This window comes from Phoca vitulina, unplaced genomic scaffold (genome assembly GCF_004348235.1).
Source record: "Phoca vitulina isolate PV1807 unplaced genomic scaffold, GSC_HSeal_1.0 scaffold29, whole genome shotgun sequence".
In the NCBI taxonomy this organism is placed as follows: Eukaryota; Metazoa; Chordata; class Mammalia; order Carnivora; family Phocidae; genus Phoca; species Phoca vitulina.
The window spans coordinates 9,366,588-9,389,348 of NW_022589732.1; the positions used below are offsets into that span (position 1 = coordinate 9,366,588).

The window sequence follows — 22,761 nt, forward strand, 5'->3', positions numbered from 1 at the left end:
CTTTTTTTTTTTTTTTTTTTTTAAAGATTTTATTTATTTATTTGAGAGAGAGAGAATGAGAGACAGAGAGCATGAGAGGGAGGAGGGTCAGAGGGAGAAGCAGACTCCCTGCCGAGCAGGGAGCCCGATGCGGGACTCGATCCAGGGACTCCAGGATCATGACCTGAGCCGAAGGCAGTTGCTTAACCAACTGAGCCACCCAGGCGCCCTGCTATATGCTTTTTAATAATCTTACTTTTGTCATGCATAAATGTCACATTTTTTTCCAGTGGTCAAAATTTTTTTTATTTTTTTAAAATTTTTATTTATTTGATAGAGAGACAGCGAGAGAGGGAACACAAGCAGGGGGAGTGAGAGAGGGAGAAGCAGGCTTCCCACCGAGCAGGGAGCCCAATGCGGGACTCGATCCTAGGACCCTGGGACCATGACCTGAGCCGAAGTGAGACACTTAACGACTGAGCCACCCTGGAGCCCCAATCCCTTTGTTTTAATATATCACCTGCTTGAGAATCCAGAGCCACTTTGGCTCATCCTTTCCAGAAAAGCAAGGGACTTTTACCACTCATCCTATTTTCAACCTTACTTGAGTACCTCTGACTTTCAGAGTCTTAATGTCTTAACAGCTGAGCTAGCTTAGCTACTAGACTTTAAAGGTATTTTTTGGTACTTCCAGTTCCTCAGCCTGAAATACAAATTAGCCTGTTTCTCATTGGCTTTTCTCTTAAGCTACTGTTTCAGTTTCTTCTGCTTTACTGAATCAGGTACCAGCCATCTGTCTACTTTTCATATTTTAAAATATTAACATCTCTTCAGTGATATTAAAACAATCCCCTATACTTTTTTTTCTTGTGGGTTTATTATCATTTTTATTCCTTTATTCTCATTTAGAGGGATTTCAGGAGGAAGATGGATTAACACATTATTCAATCTGCCCCATTTAAGAAGGACTTTCTAAACTTAAATGCAGTATAGGACATCACAGAGGAAAAAGATTAATTTGACCACTGGAGGGGCGCCTGGGTGGCTCAGTCTTTAAGCATCTGCCTTCGGCTCAGGTCATGATCTCAGGGTCCTGGGATCGAGCCCCGCATCGGGCTCCCTGCTCAGTGGGAAGCCTGCTTCTCCCTCTCCTACTCCCCCTGCTTGTGTTCCCTCTCTCGCTGTGTCTCTGTCAAATAAATATATAAAATGTTAAAAACAAAGAAAACAAAAAAAACCACAAAGGGATCAAAGTGTTCAAGGGGATTAAGAGTACAAACTTCCAGTTATAAAATAAATAAGTCACAGGGATATAAATTGCAGCATACAGAATATAGTCAATAATATTTTAATAACTCTGTACAGTGACAGATGGTAACTACACTTATCACGGTGAGCACTGAGTACTGTATATACATGCTAAATCACTAATGTTACATACCTGAAACTAATGTAATACTGAAGGTCAATTATACTTCAATTAAAAACATAATTTAAAAACTTAAAACATAAAATAAATACAAAAATACAAGACGATCAAATGAAGGTGTATATAGTTAACAATGAGAATCCTAGCTTCCCTTTCCAGTGTTCAGAACACTACTAGAACACTGGCAGTCAAAGAGTAAAAAAACCCAAAGAGTGAAAAACTATATACGTTGACATATGACGGTTCCCCCTTGAAATGCCCATACCTAATCACTCTATGAATAAGGACTTTAAATCATAAATGTGTTTTCCCAGGGGCACCTGGGTGGCTCAGTCAATTAAGTGTCTGACTCTTATCTTAGGGTTCTGAGTTCAAGCACTGTGTTGGGTTCCACACTGGACATGGAGCCTACTTGGGAAAAAAAAGAAAAAAATGTGTATGCCCAAACTAAGTAGCTTTCTAGTGTCATACTCTTTTTTTTAAAGATTTTTTATTTATTTATCTGAGAGAGAGAATGGGAGACAGAGAGCATGAGAGGGGAAGGGTCAGAGGGAGAAGCAGACCCCCCGCTGAGCAGGGAGCCCAATGCGGGACTTGATCCCGGGACTCCAGAATCATGACCTGAGCCGAAGGCAGTTGCTTAACCAACTGAGCCACCCAGGCGCCCCAGTGTCATATTCTTAAATGTGAATAAAAAGTCAAGGATCAGAAGAAAAAGATAAAAAAGAAATAAAAGAAACCTGGAGGAATAACTGGTACTGTGGCGGAGGGGGGAACAAAAAATGTCAAACACAAAAAAAAGTACCCAGTATTCAACAAAAATTTATTAGGCATGCAAAAAAAGAAGAAATACGGCCCATTCATAGGAGAAAAAGAAATCCTATAAATTGTTGAGAAATCCCAGACATTGGATTTTCTAGATGAAGACTTAACTGTTTCATTTTACTTATTTATTTTTAAAAAGATTTTATTTATTTATTTGAGAGAGAAGGAGAGAGCACAAGCAGGGGGAGCTGCAGAGGGAGAGGGAGAAGCAGGCTCCCTGCTGATCAGGGAGCCCTGATGTGGGGCTCGATCTCAGGACCCCTGAGATCATGACCTGAGCTGAAGGCAGACACTTAACTGACTGAACCACCCAAACGCCCGTAAATAAACTGTTTTAAATACGCTCAAATAGCTAAAGGAAACCATAGGGGCAGGGGAGTGGGGGGGAGAGAAAAGAATAATAATGTCTCATCAAATAGAGAATATCAATAAAGAGATAGAAATTATGGAAAAGAAGCAGAAGCTTGTTTATGGAGCTGGGAAGTACAGTAGTAACTGAAACAAAAAACTCACTAGAGGGGTATAAGAGATTTGAACAGGCAGAAAAAAGAATCCACAAACTTGAAAATAGGTCAGCTGAGACTATCCACTTTGTGGGACAACAGCAAGAAAAAAGAATGAAGAAATATGATGAGAGCCTATGAGACCTGTGGGATACCATCAGGTGTACCATCATACAAGTAGCAGAGTGCCACAAGGAGAGGAGAAAATGAGACAGAAAAAAACGTCTGAAGAAATGGTTGAAAACTTTCTAAATTTGATAAAAGACATAAATCTAACACCCAAGCAGCTCAACAAACTCCAACTATGACAAGCCTGAGATCCACATTCACACACATTTTAATCTAAGCATTGAAAGTTAATTATAAAAAGTATTGAAACCAGCAAAAGAGAAGCAACTCATCACATAGACGGGCTCCTCAATGAGACTAACAGTTGATTTCTAATTCAAAACCATGCATGCCAAAAGGCAGTGGGATGACATATTTGAAGGGCTGAAAGAAAAAACTGCCAATCAAGAATTTTACATCTCAGATAAAGAAAAACAGAGAGTTTGTTGCTATTAGACCTTCCTTAAAGAAATGCTAAAGTCCAAAAAGAAGAAGAAGATAGCAGGAAGGGAAGAACGAATGGGGGGAAATCGGAGGGGAGACGATGGACTCTGAAAAACAAACTGAGGGTTCTAGAGGGGAGAGGGGTGGGAGAATGGGTTAGCCTGGTGATGGGTATTGGGGAGGGCACGTTCTGCATGGAGCAGTGGGTGTTATACACAAGCAATGAATCATGGAACACTACATCAAAAACTAATGATGTAACGTATGGTGATTAACATAACAATAAAAAATTTTAAAAATACAAAAAAAAAAAGAAATGCTAAAGTCCATCAGCTGAAAGGAAAGGATGCTTTACACAGTAACTCAAAGTCATACAAAGAAATAAAGAACTCTTCTAAAGGTAGCTATACAGGTAAATATAAAAGTTAAAATTACTGTATTTTTGATTTGTAATTTTCTCTATATGGTTCAAAACTCAAATGTATAAAATAATTATAAATCTACATTAATGTATAAAGCTATACAATGTATAAAGCTGTAAGGTGTGAGAATAATAAAGAAAGGAACAGAGCTGTTCTAGGAGCAGAGTTTCTGTATACTACTGGAGTTGATACTAATTCAAACTAGACTGTTGTAAATATAAGGTGTTAATTGTAACCCTCAGAGCAAGAACTAAGGAAATAACAGATCTCTCTCTCTTTCGCTCTCTCTCTCTCAAATAAATAAAATCTTTAAAAAAACCCAGCTTGAAATGTAAATGAATTAAATTCTGTAATCAAAAGGCAGAGACTAGCAAGAAGGATTTTTAAAAAACAAACCATTATTCAATGACAGCCGGTCCCTAACTTATGTTTGACATGATTTTCTGATTTTACAGTGGTGCAAAAGTGGTAACTATACCAGTAGAAATTGTACTTCAAATTTTAAATGTTGCTCTTTCCCTGGGCTAGCAACATGCAGTAAGATACTCCTGTGATGCTGAGCACAACAGTCAGCCCTGCAATCATGAGGGTAAACAAACAACACACTTATAATCCCTGTGCTCATACAACCATTTTATTTTTCACTTTCAGTAAAAATTAAGTGTGATATTCAACATTTGGTTATAAAATAGGCTTAGTGTTAGATGATTTTGCCCAACAGTAGGCTAATATAAGTGTTGTGAGCATTTTTTTTTTTTTAAAGATTTTATTTATTTGAGAGAGAGCTACAGCACAAGTTGGGGGGAGGGGCAGAGGCAGAGGGAGAAGCAGACTCCCCACTGAGCAGGGAGCCCAACGCAGGGCTCAATCCCAGGACCCTGGGACCATGACCTGAGCCGAAGGCAGACACTGAACCAGGTGCCCGTTCTGAGCATGTTTAATGTAGGCTAGGCTAAGCTATAATGTCCAATAGGTTAGGTGTATTCAATGCATGTTGACCTATAAAATTTCCAACTTACAATGGGTTTACTGGAACATAACCCCACTGTAAGTCTAGGAAGATCTGCATATGCCTATAAACCTCACTCTAAATCCAAAGACACTAGATTGAAAGTGAAAGTTTGAAAAAATGATATCCTATGTAAATAATAGCCAAAAGAGCTGAGTGGCTATACTACCATGAGATGAAATAGACTTTAAATCAAAAAGTATCAATTCATGGGGCGCCTGGGTGGCTCAGTCATTAAGCGTCTGCCTCCGGCTCAGGTCATGATCCCAGGGTCCTGGGATCGAGCCCCACATCGGGCTTCCTGCTCCGCGGGAAGCCTGCTTCTCCCTCTCCCACTCCCGCTGCTTGTGTTCCCTCTCTCGCTGTGTCTCTCTCTGTCAAATAAATAAATAAAATCTTAAAAAAAAAAAAAAAAAAAGCATCAATTCATGAAGAAGATATATAACATTTACAAACATCTACATACCTAACAATACAGCTTTAAAATATATGAAGTAAAAACTGACACAACTGAAGGGAGAGATACAGTTCTAAAATAATAGTTGGAAGCTTCAATATCCCACTTTCAATAACAGATATAACAATCAGACAGAAGATCAATAAGGAAATAGAGAACTTGAAAAATACTATAAAACAACCAGACCTAACAGATAGCTACAGAACACTCCATTCCACAACAGAATACATGTTCTCAAGTGCACGTGGAACATTTTCCAGGAGAGACCATATGTTAGGTCAAAAAATAAGTCTCAATAAATTTAAAAAGACTAAAATCATAAAAAATATATTTTCAGACCACAGTGGAATAAAACTAGAAATCAACAACAGAAGAAATATGGAGACAGGGCGCCTGGCTAGCTCATTTGGTGGAGTGTGCAATTCTTGATCTCGGGGTTGCGGGTCTGAGCCTCACGTAGGGTGTAGAGATTACTTAAAAATAAATTCTTAAAAAAAAAAAAAAAAGGAAATATGGAGAATTCAAAGATGTGAAAATTAACACACTCCTAAACAACCAATGGGTCAAAGAAGGTATCACAATATAAAAACCTATATGATACAGTGAAATCAGTATTCATAGGGAAATTTATAGTTATAAACATATATATTAAAAAAGAAAAAAATATCTCAAATCAATAACCAAACTTTATATCTTAAGGAACTACAAAATGAAGAGCAAACTAAACCCAATGCTAGTAGAGGGAGATTATCAATGAAGACTAAAGTGGAGATAAATAAAATATAGAATAGAAAAACAATACATAGAAGCAACAAAACCAAAAGTTGATTCTTTTAAAAGATCAACAAAACTGACAAACCTTTAGCTAGAATGACCAAGAAAAAAAGAAAGACTCACATTACTAAAATCAGGATTGAAAGTGGGGACATTACTATCGTTCTTACAGAAATAAAAAGGATTGTAACAGAATACCATGAACAACTATATGACAACAAAATAGATAATCTAGATGAAATGAATAAATTCCTATAAACATACAAACTACCAAACTGACACCAGAAGAACTAGAAAATCTAAAAACAAACCAACCAACCAACCCCTAAGACACAACCTATAACAAGAAACTGAATCGCTCATCAAAAAACTTCCAGGGGTGCCTGGGTGGCTCAGTCAGTTAAATGTCTGCCTTTGGCTTGGGTCATGATCTTGGGGTCCCTCTGCCCCTCCCCCGGCTCATGCTCCCTCTCAAATAAATAAATAAAATCTTTTAAAAACCCCTCAAAATAAAAAACCTTCTAAAAGGGCACCTGGGTAGCTCAGCTGATTAAGCGTCCAACTCTTGGTTTTGGCTCAGGTCACCATCTCAGGGTTGGGGGACAGCCCCATGTGGGTCTCCATGCGCAGTGGGGAGTCAGCATGGGATTCCCTCTCCTCTCCTTCCACCCCTCCCCCTGTGCATATGCTCTCTTTCTCTGTCTTTCAAGTAAATAAAATCTTACAAAACAAAAAAACCCTTCCAACAAAGAAAAGCCTAGGACCAGATCCCACCAAACATTTAAAGAATAAGTAACACCAATTTTTCCTTTTTCAAGAAATGGAAGATGAGGGAACATTTTCTAACTCATCTGTGAGGTCAAACTAACATGACACCAAAGACAGACAAAGGCATCACAAACACCAAAAAGAAAACTACAGACCAGTATCCTTAATAAATAAGGATAGAAAAATCATCAACAAAATACAGGTCAACTAAATGGATTATACACCACGACCAAGTGGGCTTTATCTCAAGAATACAAGGTGGCAGGGTGCCTGGGTGGCTCAGTCGGTTAAGCGGCTGCCTTCGGCCCTGCTCGGCGGGAAGCCTGCTTCTCCCTCTCCCTCTGCCTGCTGCTCCCCCTGCTTGTGCTCTGTCAAATAAATAAAATCTTAAAAAAAAAATTAATTAAAAAAAGAATACAAGGTGGCTTGACATAAGAAAATGCACCAATGTAATACATCACATTAATGGAATGAAGGAAGGAAAGCACACAATCATCTTGAAGCAGAAAAAGCATCTGAGAAAATCTTACTCTCTTTCATGATAAATATACTCAACAAACTAGACATAGGAGAGAACTTCCTTAACCTGATAAAAGGAATTTATGAAAAATCCACAGCTAACATCCAACTCAGATCAGGAACAAGAAAAGCATGTCCACTCTTACCACTTGTATTTGACAGTGTTTTGACAAAGTTCTAGCCAAGGCAAGTAGGCAAGAAAAAGAAATAAAGGTATTTAAACTGGAGGGAAAGAAGTAAAATTAAATCTATTTCATTTGTGGATGCCATGATCTCATATAAAGAAAATCCTGAAGCATCCACAAAACCACCTATTAGAACTGATAAATGAATTCAGCAAAGTTGCATGATACAAGATCAACATACAAAAAGCAGCTGTATTTCTATGCCCTAGCAATGAACAAACCAAAAATAAAATTTCTGAAAAAGTTCAATTTATGACAGCATCAAAAAGAACAAAACGTTTATTCAACACCTTCTCCATCAAATCCTTAATGGCCTTTTTTGAAGAAATGGACAAGCTAACCGTAAAATTCATACAAAATTCCAAGAGACCCCTAATAATCAAAACAATCTTGGGTGCCTTCGGCTCAAGTCATTATCCTGGAGTTCTAGGATCAAGTCCCACATCAGGCTCCCTGCTGAGCAGGGAGTCTGCTTCTCCCTCTGCTTCTGCTCCTCCCCCTGCTCATTCTCTCTCTCTCTCTCTCTCAAATAAATAAATAAAAGTCCTGGGATTGAGCCCTGCATCAGGTTCCCTGCTCAGCAGGGGGTCTGCTTCTCCTGCTCCCTCCCCCCACTTGTGCGTGCGTTCTCTCTCAATAAATAAATAAAATCGTAAAAAAAAAAGAAAAAGAATTAGAGGTATCAGTATGATCTTATGTCTGGAAACCATAAGATGTGTACATAGTTATATAGCTCCTAGTTCTTTCTGTCTGCTGAGAATCTGAAAGCAATGACTCCCTGGTAGTAGTGAGTACACTTAGCATCCAGAACACGATTTCTAAATACCATTTGCATCTGAAGAAGTCAGGGCTTTTAAGGAGAAATGGCTACTGCAAGGGCTGGGATAAACACAAGAAGAGCCCGGAACATTTGTTGTACTAAATGTAAAGAACTAAGGAAAAATGGGGACATGTCAAAAGTACACAAAAGAGGAACAAGTTCAACAGGGCTCCCATTGGCCAAATCAAGATATAACTGAAAAGGTCTCACAGAAATCCATGATAAAGCTTGTTAAAACTACCCCTCCCGGGCACCTGGGTGGCTCAGTTGGTTGGGCGACTGCCTTCGGCTCAGGTCATGATCCCGGATACCCTGAATTGAGTCCCACACTGGGCTCCCTGCTCAGCGGGGAGTCTGCTTCTCCCTCTGACCCTAACCCCTCTTGTGCTCTCTCACATAAATAAAATCAAATCTTTAAAAAAAAAAAAAAAGACTGCCCCTCCCCTGGTTTCAAAACATTACCTCTCTGTAGAACTGAATAAAGGCCCACAGAACTCTTTGTGATCCTAGCAGGACAGGCCTCCATCCTATGTACCCTCTCAAATTCCATCTGCCACACCATTAACAAACTACCCTAAGAGACCAAGCCAAGGAGGAGACTGTAATTCAGTCAGATTGTCCACCTACTGGGGTGACTGGGTGGCTCAGTCAGTTAAGTGTCTGCCTTTGACTCAGGTCATGATCCCAGGGTCCTAGGATTGAGCCCCACCATCGGGCTCCCTGCTCAGTGGGGAGTCTGCTTCTCCCTCTGCCCCTCCCCCCCACTTGTGCTCTCTCTCAAATAAATAAAATCTTAAAAAACAAAACAAAACAAAACTCTCCAACCTGTAGAGCTCCCCCTAGACAAAGATGGGATAATATGAGCATCAATAAAGATAATAACTACAATGGACTAAAAACATCAAATATACTTAAATCCATGAATAAATAATAATATTTGAAAACAAAACTAAAAAACAAATTGTCACCACTGAAGTATGCCAATGAACAGATTCATTCTTTTGCAAAATTGGCAACTGAAGAAAGAGAATCCTTCCCCATATGAATTATACTACTAAGGAACCAAATAGTAGATGTAGGGAAATTTCTCTATATAGAAGTATCCAAGCCAATAAAATGAAATATAAATTTAAGAGTAGCACCGTTTTTGCAACCTAATAAATTAATGAGCCTAGGCACTGATCAATGACTGCTAACATGACAAAGGACAGCAAGCCTCCTGAAACAATGAATAAATAACACATCAAGGTTTTTAGAACCGATAGTAAATAGTCCATTCAAATTTCTTTCAACTCGTTCTGTAACTGAACCATCCCCATTTCATTTATAGTCTGTAAATCAAGGGTAGCAAACTTTTTCTGTAAGGGGACAGATGGTAAATACTTTAGGCTTTGTTGATCATAGGGTCTTTGTCTTAACCACTCAACTCTGCCTTTTCCAGTTGTAGCTAGAAAGTAGCCATGAACAGGTAAATGAGTGGACATGACTTTCTTTACAAGAATATGTGTGGAAAAGAATTTAGCTTATGGACTATAATTTGCTGAGTAGTTACCTCTGCCCTAAATGATAAGGTAGAGAAATCAATGACTGCTAATGATAAATTAATTCTTCCGAGAGGAAAAGTTAATCTGGTAATTATCATCTAATCCTCAAATCTAAATCAGCAGAAGGAAAGGTCACCATCATTCTCAGGCTGACCATTCCTTTAATTTATTTTGCTAATTTGAAATGTGTGAGAAGTATTAAGGTGTTCTGATGACTCTGAGTCCAAAAGTTTCTAATTTTTCAAGCTGTAATAAAGCAAATCTCTGAATATGTTAGGAATCCAGTAATAACTTTTATTTACTGAGTCAACTTGACACATCTGGGTATACATACATAGGTATATTTCTAAAATTATTCTTAGATTATTCTAAATTATCTCTAAATTAGAAATAATTTAGACAGCTGGACCTCACCTTATCAGAAAACCAAATGAGCCTGGAATCTTCGTAATACCTAAACATGCCGTATTTAGGATCCAACAATTCTCTCATGATGAGCAAGAAAAACTCCTTGCGTACTCCTCCTGCATCAACGGCATCTTCTCCAACAAATATGACCTGGAACAGCATAATGCAGACACTGAACGTAAAGAAACGGAAGTATATGCTGGAGAGCCGAGAGAGGGCGAGAGCCCGTAACATGTAATTCATTAACAATAAATGCTCAGCAATTAATAGTTTAAAAAATTTAAGAAGTTTTATACAGTAAATTTTTATACATATCTACTATATAAAACTTCTTAATTTTTTAAAACTATTAATTGCTGAGCATATACTGTAATATATATAACAGAAAATGTCAAATTACCTTGAGTGGCTTTTTGTAGTCTATATTCTTTGTTTTCCTAAGGACTTCCATTGCATCTCCTACAATATTTTCTCTACGTACAACTAGAATTAAGCAGGGATTCACAGATTCAATCACTGGGAGAAAAAGAGAGGAGACATTCTGTCTGTGGGCCTGGTCAATAGCCATCTAGAAAACAAAAGATTAAAATCTTAATAGCGATGCTATAAAGAAACTAATGTGACTAGGTAAGCTAACTTCTACCTATTGATTATAATCCTATATTTATAATTCCTATAATACTACCTATACTACTGAATTCACAGAGCACCTAATACAGTTATAAGCTTAATAAAACTGTATTCTCAGCATAAAGAGTGTCCTTTTGAATGTTTTTAGACTGAAGTATATCTTAACGATACCATTAAAACAAGCAAGGAACTATAATATAATATGGTAAATGTGAACACTGCTATTTCTCAAAAAATAACAGGGATGAAGAGTGAGAAGAAAAAGAAAACAGCATTAAAACAACCTCTAAAGAGAATAAGGAACAGCCTGGCTAAGTAGTATTATAGAAATTCATCTAGTACAGTGATCACCACATGCGCTCACAAACCAAACATTTGTCCTCTACCATCTAAAACCTTTGTTTTTTTTGTATGGTTTTTCCTGTGTTCTTGTTCTAAAATGGAATATACTATATATTAAAAGCACGAGGCAATTATTGTTTTAACAATGACCATCCAAAAGCTGGTTCGCCAGCTGTTAGTATAAACCCTACAAAAATATTTATTTCTTCTGTTGATGAAAATGGATATAAGCACATCTCTAAAATTCCCCTAGTATTTATGCTTTAAATATCTGGAGGCATTTAAAATACTAAATGCATTTATTTTAAAGGAATGAAAATAACTGTCAAAATTGGGGTGGGGATAATTTTTTTAAAGCATTTTTAGAATATTAAGTGCTCAAGGTTTCTTCCCATCCTTCTCTTAGTCCTTAGCTTCTACCATCTGATACTCCATGCTAGAAAATAAAACTCAAAAACTTTTTAATTTACAGGCTCAAAGATAAAGCAAATCTACTGTAGCTCTCAAAGTCATAACATAAATCAGTTTAAAAAATCTCATTATAAATGAAAAAAATGTTCAACATAAAACAGAGCAGGTTGGGCAAGAAAAGAGAGGGAGGAGCAGGAGATGACCAATCTTAGGAAAATGCCTTATTTATTACTAAAAACTTTCTTCAAGGAAACTTCATATCCTCCCCCTAACAAGTGATCAAATTCCTCTTACTTTACTTCATCTCATCTCTAGTTACTTCCATTTTTTACCAAGTATATAAATATGGAATATATAATGAAGCAAGATTTGAAACAAACGAATGTTTATCAAGGAAACTAGTAAAACTGTTTACAAAAATTGCATATTTCTGTAACAAAAAAGGCTCATACCTTTTTTTAGATATAAAATGATTAAAGGCTAAACTATTCTATTTTCATTTAAATATATGTAAGTAGCCCTCATAAGAATATACATGTAACCAATGCAACAGTCTTCTTTATAAGGTACCAAAGGTACTTTGCAAAAGCCAGACCACTGAGGTACAGAATGTTCCCAAGGATTACTGATTATAGGCAAACTTCAAATATTTACTTTTTAAAAAACCTCACAGAAACAATTCAAAAACCATTCTCAAATCAGATTTGTATTAAACTATATTTTACCTGCATCTGTAACACTGCATCTGTTTGTAACAGAGTAGTTTTTGCTTGGGCGTCAAATACAAATGGGTATGTGCAGATTGTAACAGGGATATCTGCCAACTAAAAATAAAAAATTAACGTATTAGTACAAATTGATTTGTGATATATTTTTTTGTAGGTGCTGTCATTTCTTTTAAAGCTGATCACATTCTTGGTTTATTCACTTATCTGCTGTTCAGGAATTATAAATAAAACATACTGCTTACTTCCAAATATGGAATTTTTACTGATAATCAGGTGAGGCACTGGAATAACCCCAATTGTAGGAGGGAATCGTATACTTCAAAGTCCATACAATTGTAAATTCCAAGATTCAGTGAATTAGGCTGCAAATATATTCTAAAACTGGGGGCTCCTGGGCACCTGGGTGGTTCAGTCAGTTAAGCATCCAACTCTTGATTTCAGCTCAGGTCATGATCTCAGGGTTGTGAGATCGAGCCCCACATCAGGCTTTGTGCTGCGCATGGAGCCTGCTTAAGATTCTCTCTCTCCCCCTCTTTTCCTCTCTCTCCCCTCCCTCCCTCCCTCTTAAAAATTAAAATTAAAATAAAATAAAATTGGGGGCTCCTATGTTAAATACATTACCCAGTTCTTATATTTTAGGGCTACTCTAGCAACTGAGGCCAATAATAAGCAATCTGATTATTCATTCATTTAACAGATATTTATTGTATGTCATTAGAGTGCCAACAAATAAGTCCAACAATCTTTCATTCATTTAACCTACAAAATTAGCACCACCAGTATTATTTTCTGTCAACCTTTAAAGTTGAGAAAACTGACCTATTATTACCATTATCACACACTAATCACTTTACATTTATCCTAGCAAGTAATGCAGTGATTGATCGCTAAGTATTTTAACGATGCAGAAAAATACAAAGAGCTATGCATTTCCAGCCACAGATTCTGGCAGCTGGAGGATTCCTACTAGGTACCCAACAAGGCAATGTTTTTGTGTCAGCCCTGAAACAGAGCCCCCTGCTGTAAAGTTTCTGTGAAGACAATACACCATGAAACAACCCACTTCTTAAGTGCTTAGGAAGTTCTCTTTATTTAAAGTCTGAATTCACATTTCTATACCTTACTATGCATTACTTCATTTGTATTTCAGTCTTCATTGCAGGAAAGCATACACGGTTTAACATATTTCAAGTCCCCAGGCTCTCTCTAAATTGTCTTTCTTCCACAGTAAACATTCCCAGTTTGTCCAGCCATTCTGAATATGGTTTCCAGCCCTTCTCCATCCTAAATGCCTTCTTTTAAATGTATTTTACCTAAGTCTCTCTTAACGAAAACAAACAAAGTAATTCAATAGGGCCCAAACAGTATAGAATATGATGAGACTATCAACTCTTTGTTGTCAACACTGCTCTTTGCGAACTCAGCAGGCTGAGTTATATTAACCTTAAATCATCATTCTTCACTATTTTTCATAAGACAATTTTTACCTTGATCCTGTATTTGTGTCACTACCTACTGATGGCAGAAAGTGATTTCACTACTCTGAAACTCAAAACTACCAAGATGATTTCTAAGGTCCTTTCTGGTTCCAAAAGTCTATGATTTCATAATTTTATGCGCTACTTCTATGTGAAGATGAGGATGCAAACAATACTAGGCCTATGATATAAAGTTAATTCTAAATGTTTCACTGGTTCAAGTGCTGGGAAAAAACAAAACAAAACAATAAAACCTAAAGTCTATAACAGAAGTATAAAAGAAGTACTATAACGATCCCAAGTGTTAAAAAAAAAAAGGTGGCTTAGGTTTGCTGATAATGTAAACTAAAGTGCTAGAACTTTATATGTTAAAATAGTATATTATACAAAGTGAGGAAGATGACCATATGAGTTTATTTAACTTTATGATCATTCTGAGTATCAATTATTAGTTTAAAAACTGAAAATCATTTTAGTTCTGTAATATAAAGTATTTTTTACCTTACTGGGTAAGCATTTGTCAGATTTTAAAAGTCTGCTTTTCTTATTACAAAGGACACATATTAATTTTATACTGGAAGACTTTAGAAGGGTAGAAACTATTTTAACACAAATATTGTTGAAGGGCATCATATAGGTGTAATGTTAACTAAAATAGAAGTTTTATTCTTCTTCAGAAAATTCCTCTGAAATGTTATATAGGACAATTCCTATATACTTATTAAAAAAATAAAAGTCACAAAACGGAACCTTTTGCTCTCCTATCACTTAAAACAAAACAGAGTATATCTCACTCTGAACATGAGACTGCATTACACCAAACTTACCTCAGTTAATCCATGGTTGACATCCTAAGACAGCAGTGCAGAATGTAACAGTAATGAAAGAGCAATGTTAGTGTCCAAATTTAACTATTCCTATTCAAAGTAGCATTTCATATATTTTGCTACAGCAGAATACTGAATTAATGAAGTAGACCAAAATACACCTACAACAAAACTTACCCTTTGCACGTGCACCTTATGTATCTCTATCTATAAAAATAGGAACTTTGTTTCATGTATCTGTGGCCATAAAATTATCAAGGCTTGAACATAATGAAATTTGGCTTTAGCAACTAAGCACCCCATTTGTAGAATTTAGGTAGAATAGGAAAACTAAACCTAAACTTGGTCTAGAAGATGTAATTTTATGTCTCACAGTTACTCCACCTAGAAAAATGGAGAAAATATTCCCCAGACTTCAGGACTTGATTAATTTTGACAAAATGTTTGAAAAGTCATTAGTAGATTAAAACGCTATATGTAAACAAAGTGAAGAAAATTAAACCATTAGTTATTTTAACTGACTCATTTTAATTTGTGTGCTTCCCCTATAATAAACTGTAAACATCAGTGTAACAGTTGTCAGTGAGTTCTGCGAGAACTTGAAACCAATTATTGAACCTAAAGGTGGGTGTGGGGAACCCCCCAAAATTGCAATTGGTGCCAGAAGTGAGGGCAGTCTTGTGTGGACTATTCCCTCTAACTTTGTAGTATGCTAAATGCTCGCACGCCTTGGGGGTACCTTTGGACACTTTAAGATATGAGCAAAGACTTAAGGTTCTCTCACTATATTGCGCTAAATAAAACCAAAGCAGTATGAGCATAAGCAAAATATGACTCCATACAAATCCTATTCAGAGAAACATAATTATTGATTAATATTTTCTTCTAAAAAATTGAGTACCAAGTTTTCATTAGATAAGTGCCCCCACTGTCAGTGTTAACAAGAACGTATTTAGAAGCTGTACTGCAGAGAAAGCCTTTTAAATTACACTCAGTTTAATTTGAAACCAACTTAAAAGGAACATCTGACATTCTTTTATAGTATATCTTGTGGGACATTTTAAAAGTGCTATTATTACTATGAAAGTCTAAACAAGCAAAGAAACACCTTTCAATATTTTCTGGCTACCTATAGCCTGCTTGATAACTACACTAGATACCAAGACAATTTAGATCATGGGAGATTAATTTTTTTCTTAAGTAAATAATAAAACAATATATAAGCACTATTTTTTTATTGCTACATGTAAATAGATAAAGGTGCTATGCATATCATTATGAATTGGGGAAGTCAGTAAGATTGTTAGAATTTATGGTGTGACTAAACCATACTAAAGCAGAACCTAAGTTTGACTGTAAGCTGAAAAGGATATAGGAAATAATGGGACAAATGGAAAATTTGATAGATATCAAGTAGAATGATTGTCTAGAAGAGCAGCATCAAAGGGTAAACCAGATGAAGATCATTATTAGAAATTTCAGTTTAAGGGTTAAGGATCTTAGACAAAAGCTTTTTTTTTTTTTTTAAAGATTTTATTTATTTATTTGACAGAGAGAGACACAGCGAGAGAAGGAACACAAGCAGGGGGAGTTGGAGAAGCAGGCTTCCCACTGAGCAGGGAGCCTGATGCAGGGCTCGATCCCAGGACGCTGAGATCATGACCTGAGCTGAAGGCAGATGCTTAACAACTGAGCCACCCAGGTACCCCGAAGCTCAAACATTTTTAAAAAGGTAAATGCAAAAAGAAAAAAAGGTAAATACTTAAAAGAGCAATGGATGAACTCTTCTGAGAAATATCAGAGTTGCAAGGTAGTTGTTATATTAGTTGCAAAGTAGTCAGTCAAAGTCAGTCAAAGTAGTATTTCCAAGAGAATTTTAAAAGGAAAAAAAGTCAAGTGGGGGTTGGAAATAGGCTATCATAAAACATGTGAGGTAAATTAAAGGTCTATTACTAAAAATTCAACATATCATTCAATGTGTGACCTACTATTGGCTCCAAATCCACATACTCAAGCACTAGTTGTTGGCTGTTTTTATTTTTTTTAATTTTTATTTATTTATTTTTAAAGATTTTATTTATTTATTTGAGAGCGAGCGAGAGAGAGAATGAGAGAGAGAACACGAGAGGGGGTAGGGTCAGAGGGAGAAGCAGACTCCCTGCTGAGCAGGGGGCCCGATGCGGGACTCGATCCCGGGACTCCAGGATCATGACCTGAGCCGAAGGCAGTCGCTTAACCAACTGAGCCACCCAGGCGCCCTGTTGGCTGTTTTTAGATGGGAGTCCTAAAAATGGGTCAAGGTATGCCTAACTTTAGTTACTCAATATCCTGGAAGCTGGAGTGAGAAAGGCTTGAAGCAATGTTCAAAAGTCAGGTTCTCATGGTCTAAAAGAGACTTCACTAAGGATGCTTTTAACACCAATGATTAATGATGGTTCCAGTGGTTACAGACAAAAAGATGGAGCTCCTCGGCACGTTTTAGTTTCAACTAGTTACTTATGGCAAAACATTATATCATTGCTGGTGTCATCTTGATATAATGACATAACACAGGATTACTCTAAGAAGGCATAAAGAGGGGATACTGAAGTTAATGAAGTAATTCCAGTAAAAATGAAAGGTCTTGGTAACTAGATAGAAACAAGATAACTTCTAAAACATGAAGGAAATGGAAATATGTAAACATAATTTGGTAATCCAATGCATAAGGAGTTAGTCGAAGAATTTAGTCAGCAAAATATTAATGCCATTAAAAAGGATTAAGAGAGCTTTAAAAAGCAAGGATGAACTTTTCTAGGAAATATTACAGTTGCAAGGGAGCACAAATGTACTTTTCTTCTTTTTATTTAATGAGAACAAAACTTAAACCCAGAAAGTACTGATGTATCTTTCCCAAGCTGGTCTCCCCAACTGTTGTATCAGTCTATCTTTCTAGTTTGCTGGTGAACATGTCACATAGCTAGCTCAGCGCTGTCCATAGGTAAAGTACAACTTTAACTCCATCGAACAAATATAGTGATGATTTATACACAGCACAACTAATATCAAATATATAAGACTTATGACTTAAAAAAATATATATGTAATGCAGCATCAAAGACTGTAAAAATTTCACCAAGTATTTTCACTAGTATCTACTTGTATCTGACATGCCTTACATAGCTATACAGTTCTTGAAATAAGTATGTATTTTTAAAAATGTGTAACATTAATCATATAGTAATTCAAACAAGCAGACCCAGCACATACCTTTCTATACTTCATTCTAAATCAGTCAATTTTTACTAAATAAATATCGATGATATGTATATACAGTAATTAGAAGAAAGGGAAGAAAAAAGAGCAGAGTTTAGTAGCAACCACTGAAGTATTTTCAACTTAAAAGCAAAGTTAAAAGAGGGTAAGGAAATATACAACTGAGAACAGTACCTAGAAAGTGGAGAAAAATCAAATAGCAGAAGAGAAAGAGAACCCATGTGCCATTTTATTTTGCCAAGAGATTAACTGTAGAAGGAGAAAAACAGAGAAAAAGCAAAAGGAATTCAACTGAAAAAAAGTTTCATACACCAAGATCAGAGTATTGAAAAACAAAAAACAAGAGAAGCTTACATAGGATTCAAGCAAAAACTTTATAAAAACATGTAAAAAGAAAGAGGTTAAAAGGGATGGGAAAATGAAAGGGGATGAGGTAAAGTTAGAAGTCTCAGCAGTACAAAAGGATATTATAAGAAAAGCAAAGAACTTCACAGAATTAGTTTTTAATGTTTAGGGATCAGGGAAGTGTATACCTGCTGGATTCTTAAAATCCTTAACTGGGAAAGAAAAGAAATGGAGGAAAAAAAAATCTCAAAAGATTATAGCATGAAGACAAATATAATACAGGTAAAATAATTTCCTTGCAGTATTTAGAACAATGTAAAGTTTTCATATATATACATACATTTATATATGTATGTATACGTGTGTGTATATATAATACTTATAGACATATACTCCTTTTAACTCACAGTAATTACGTTTTATCAAAGAATATTTTAAGCTTCCACACTGAAGCAATGGAATTATTTCAAGACTATAACTCTTATTCAATAGTGGTATACATGTGTGTACATATACGTTTGCATATATGTGTATACACGTGTATATACATATGCACATATGTATACAAATACACATACATACACATCCATATCATTACAAAATAGCATGTAATTATCTTTAGGATAGATTCTTTAAAACTTTACTTAGAGTGTTAATGTGATAGTTTAGCTTAGCATTAAGGCTAGTAATGTAAGTATGAATTTTATTAAAAAGCCCCAGGAAAAATGTCTTTAGAGTTATGTGTAAATGTGAAATGTGAAAGTGCTTTGAACTCTCTGAAAGAAAGAAGCTTTGTAAAATCCAATGTTGTAATATAAATTAATAAACCATACAAGAGTTGCACAAAGACCTTCTTCAAAGTAAATGACAGCTTTCTATTCCCAAAGGTATAGAAGAACACAAATCACGGGTTCTACATTTTGATTTCTAAGATGTGATATTAAACCCACTATGCAAATTAAATAAAGAAAAGCTTTCACTCATTCTGTCTACAAATGAAGAGAAAGGAAAAGCTTGTGGTTGAAAGAACAGAGTAATAGAGGGCAATTACCAAGTATAGCAAACACATAATCTGGAGAGAACTTCTGAGAAGCAAAGAGGAAAAGCCTAGAAATAGAAGGTACTCTTCTACTAACTCCCCCTTAGCAGAAAACAATAGCACTGAAATAACTCCTAAGGAAATTCAATTTGATATCACTACAGCTATATACCAAGAGGAGCCTGGATACAGGCCTGCCAAACTTAAAAGTAAACAAACCACAGCTTTTCCACACAGCACCAAGATTACTACAAACTAAAAAATCCTATTAGACTGGCTAATTTAGATTTGTCCTACTTGCTCAGAATACAAGTATTTTATGACCTACACACTAGATATAAATTCAGAAGGCAAAGGTATCTAATTCATAGTGATACAGGAGGATATGACTCTCTAAGATAATGTTTCTCAAACTAGGCTGCAGATCCCTGAAGGATATAATTTTAGGGGTCTATGAGTGCTCTGGGAGAATTTTTAATTTTAATGTTTTTATACCAGAATTTTAAAAAATTGATTAAAAAAAATCTAAAATTAGGAAACCCATTTATAATCCCAGTATTACCATGAAACCCCAAGAGTTCCAATGGTTGTGAATGTAATCACATTGGCACCACACAGGAAGGATCTCTCTGTCTAGGACTTCATACATAAATGATGTGCTTGATGAGTGAAGGCCAAATGAGCATGACATCTCATTCTAAAAGCAAATGTTTCATTGTAGTTCAAATAGAGAAAGACAGCAAGATAACAGAGTTATGAGACACCTCAGAATAGAGGCTATTGCCAAACAAAGCCTGTGTATAGGCAGCCAGCAATAACCATCATTTTACCAAGACTTAACTATGTGCCAAGAACTGCCCTAAGCACTTTATATTGATCATACCAATTAATCTTCTCAGTAACTAGAAAAGGTAGGTACTGTTATCCCTAATTTACAGAAAAAGAATTAAGTCATTTCTTCAAGGACACAGAGTGAGTAAATTCTAAGCTGGGATTTGAACCCAGGTGCTCTTATGTTACACTACTTTCTCATCCTATTTAGGCTGTGAGGTGAGATTCATCAAAACAATTATGCTCTACACTAATATTAACTTGATTTTTTAAATTTGTAGTGTTATTTATAATTAATTTATAAATTTGTTATGGTTTTAGAGTTCTTTTAAAATCTAGGCACCAGGAGTTCAGAACTAGTTTAGTGTTTGAACATATTTAAGTAAGACAATCATAAATAATGTAAGTGAATGCTGGACTTCTTAGAAACTGTTTTACTTTAAGAGGGGTCCATATATCACTCCAGTTTCAAAAACACTGCTCAAAGACCTAGGGTACCCTACATTGCTGTGTCTGGGCTTATATACAAAGTCAGGATTCTGACCCTCCGATGGCTTACCATAACACATCAGATGAAATCCAAGTTCTTGATCCTAATTTACTAAACCCTCCATGATTTGGTGCCTGTCCATTTCTCTGATCCTTTCCCAGAACTCTTCCCACTCCCGTATTTTAGCCATACTGTCCTCCTCCTATCCTTCAAACATGTCAAGCTTGTTCTCACCTAAGGTCTTTTACTGGATATTCATTTTTCTTCAAATCCTCTTTGGTTTGATCTTACATGGTTGCTTCTTGTCACTTAGATTATAGCCCATACTTCAGCAGACAGGACTTTTCTGATTACCCAATTGCAAGAAATCAATCACAGTCTTTCTTATATTCTTTTAATTCTCTACATAGAGTGTACATTATTAGCTAGTATTTTTTGCTTTACTGGATTATTGTCCATCTTGCCCACCAGATTACAAACTGCCTAAGAACAAGGACCTTATCTGTCTGGTTCCTCACGGTATTTCCAATACCTCAATTGATGCCTGTCACTGGAGGTTTTCAATATTCTCAGTATTTGTTGAATGAGCAAATGAGTAGACCTAAATCTACAGAAAGGCTACAAATTTGACTTAGACTCCCAATGATTCCAGGGGAAAAAAAATCAACAAGTCTCTTCCAATCAAGATGCATATACCTAGGGGAGCAAAAGATGTTCTAGAAGTGACCTGATTTCTACAGATGAGAGTATTCTAAAATTAACATGCACTAATCACACTGCCATTCAAAACTACTGTGTTTGGTGCCTACTACACATATTCCAAAGACTATTAGAAGTACTGGTGAATAAAATTATAGAGTGCCTATCCACAAGGAGTTTGCAGCTGGTGCCTAGCAAGCAGTGAAAGGTTACTCGCCCTTCTACAACTGCTACATACACATTGCTTAAATTACCTACTTCATGGGGGAGAAAGTTGGCCTCAAGTATACTACAATCGTTAGCAAATCTGTTTTAGATCTAATTGCTTACCCATTTCTGTACTAAAATTTTCTGTGTCTACATGAAGCTTTATACGACTGCTATTATTTTAATGGGACATTAAGTGTCTAGTTATTAGAGACTTAGCCACACGGGAAGAATTATGTACACATGGGGATTTATGTCAAAACTCTGAAATAAAATTAAAAACATGAAAGGGGAAAAACTGGAATCAATGGTCCTGCAACTCTCTTCTGGTAATTCTGAGGCACTAATCTCACAATAGTAATACATTCCTAGAGTTCCAGTATCAGGGACTCCAGTATACTCAACATAAGAGAATTAAGAGGCAACCTCAAGGAAAATAAGTGAGAGCTAGAAGTCCATGTCACATCGCTTCTCGGCCTTTTGGCTAAGTAAGATCAAGTGTAAAAATCCATGTCACATTTGCATTTTTCTTTAGTTGGCTGGGCTTTGGTGTAAGAGCGGAATGTCTACTTATAAATACTGCACAATAAGTAGCTACTCCTTCCCAATGTGTTTTTATTTCAAAAATAAGCTTTGAATAAAAGCTCTGAAAAAACTGGTGTTTCAAAAACAAGCAATTGTTTCTTTTCTGTGAGAATAAATGATACATAAAAATGAAATCATAAGATGCAATAGGAAACATACCATTCCATAGGCCTGCTGTTGGACCCAGTTGATATAATCATTCCTTATGTCTATCAATTCTTGTACTTCATGTATATAAAATTTATCATACTGTATAATCTGTCCCGATTTCTCATTTACCTACAAAAAAAAAAGTATAATCAACATTAAGTTTAACCAGTACCCAATACAGAGATTAAAAAATGTTTTAAATAGAAAGTCTTGAGATTCCTTAGCTAATTTTCTTTCTATAAAAAAAAAAAATTACTGAGTACCTACTATATGCAAAATGTTAGTTAAGTGCTGTGTGAAACATAAAGATGTCTAAGATGGAATATCTGCATTTAGTACCTCAAAATCTACTAAAAAAAGAAAGATATTTCTGTAACCACCACATAATATGAGATATGTACCATTAAAGTATTTATGGTATATAAAAACTAGAATCTATAAGAACTTCAGCTTAGGGAATAGGAATTAAGTAATAATAATAGCTAATGCTTATTAAGTGTTACTCTGTACTGGCATCTGAATAAAACTAAGAGGTGACATTTGGGTAGGA

At 35.9% G+C, this 22,761-nt stretch overlaps 1 protein-coding gene across 5 annotated transcripts in view; it reads right to left on the reverse strand.

Annotated features, from left to right (window-relative positions):
- Window positions 1–22,761, reverse strand: part of HERC4 (HECT and RLD domain containing E3 ubiquitin protein ligase 4) — a 138,243-nt gene that overhangs the window by 23,428 nt on the left and 92,054 nt on the right. For 4 of the 5 annotated variants that reach the window (XM_032423958.1, XM_032423961.1, XM_032423963.1 and 1 more), the window contains 5 exons: window positions 22,221–22,340; window positions 14,611–14,634; window positions 12,303–12,401; window positions 10,595–10,762; window positions 10,201–10,344 (listed from right to left, as the gene is read on the reverse strand). In XM_032423958.1, coding sequence (XP_032279849.1) covers window positions 10,201–10,344; window positions 10,595–10,762; window positions 12,303–12,401; window positions 14,611–14,634; window positions 22,221–22,340 — 555 coding nt within the window. The remainder of the gene's footprint in view (window positions 1–10,200; window positions 10,345–10,594; window positions 10,763–12,302; window positions 12,402–14,610; window positions 14,635–22,220; window positions 22,341–22,761) is intronic. The other variant, XM_032423959.1, reaches the window with a different exon arrangement.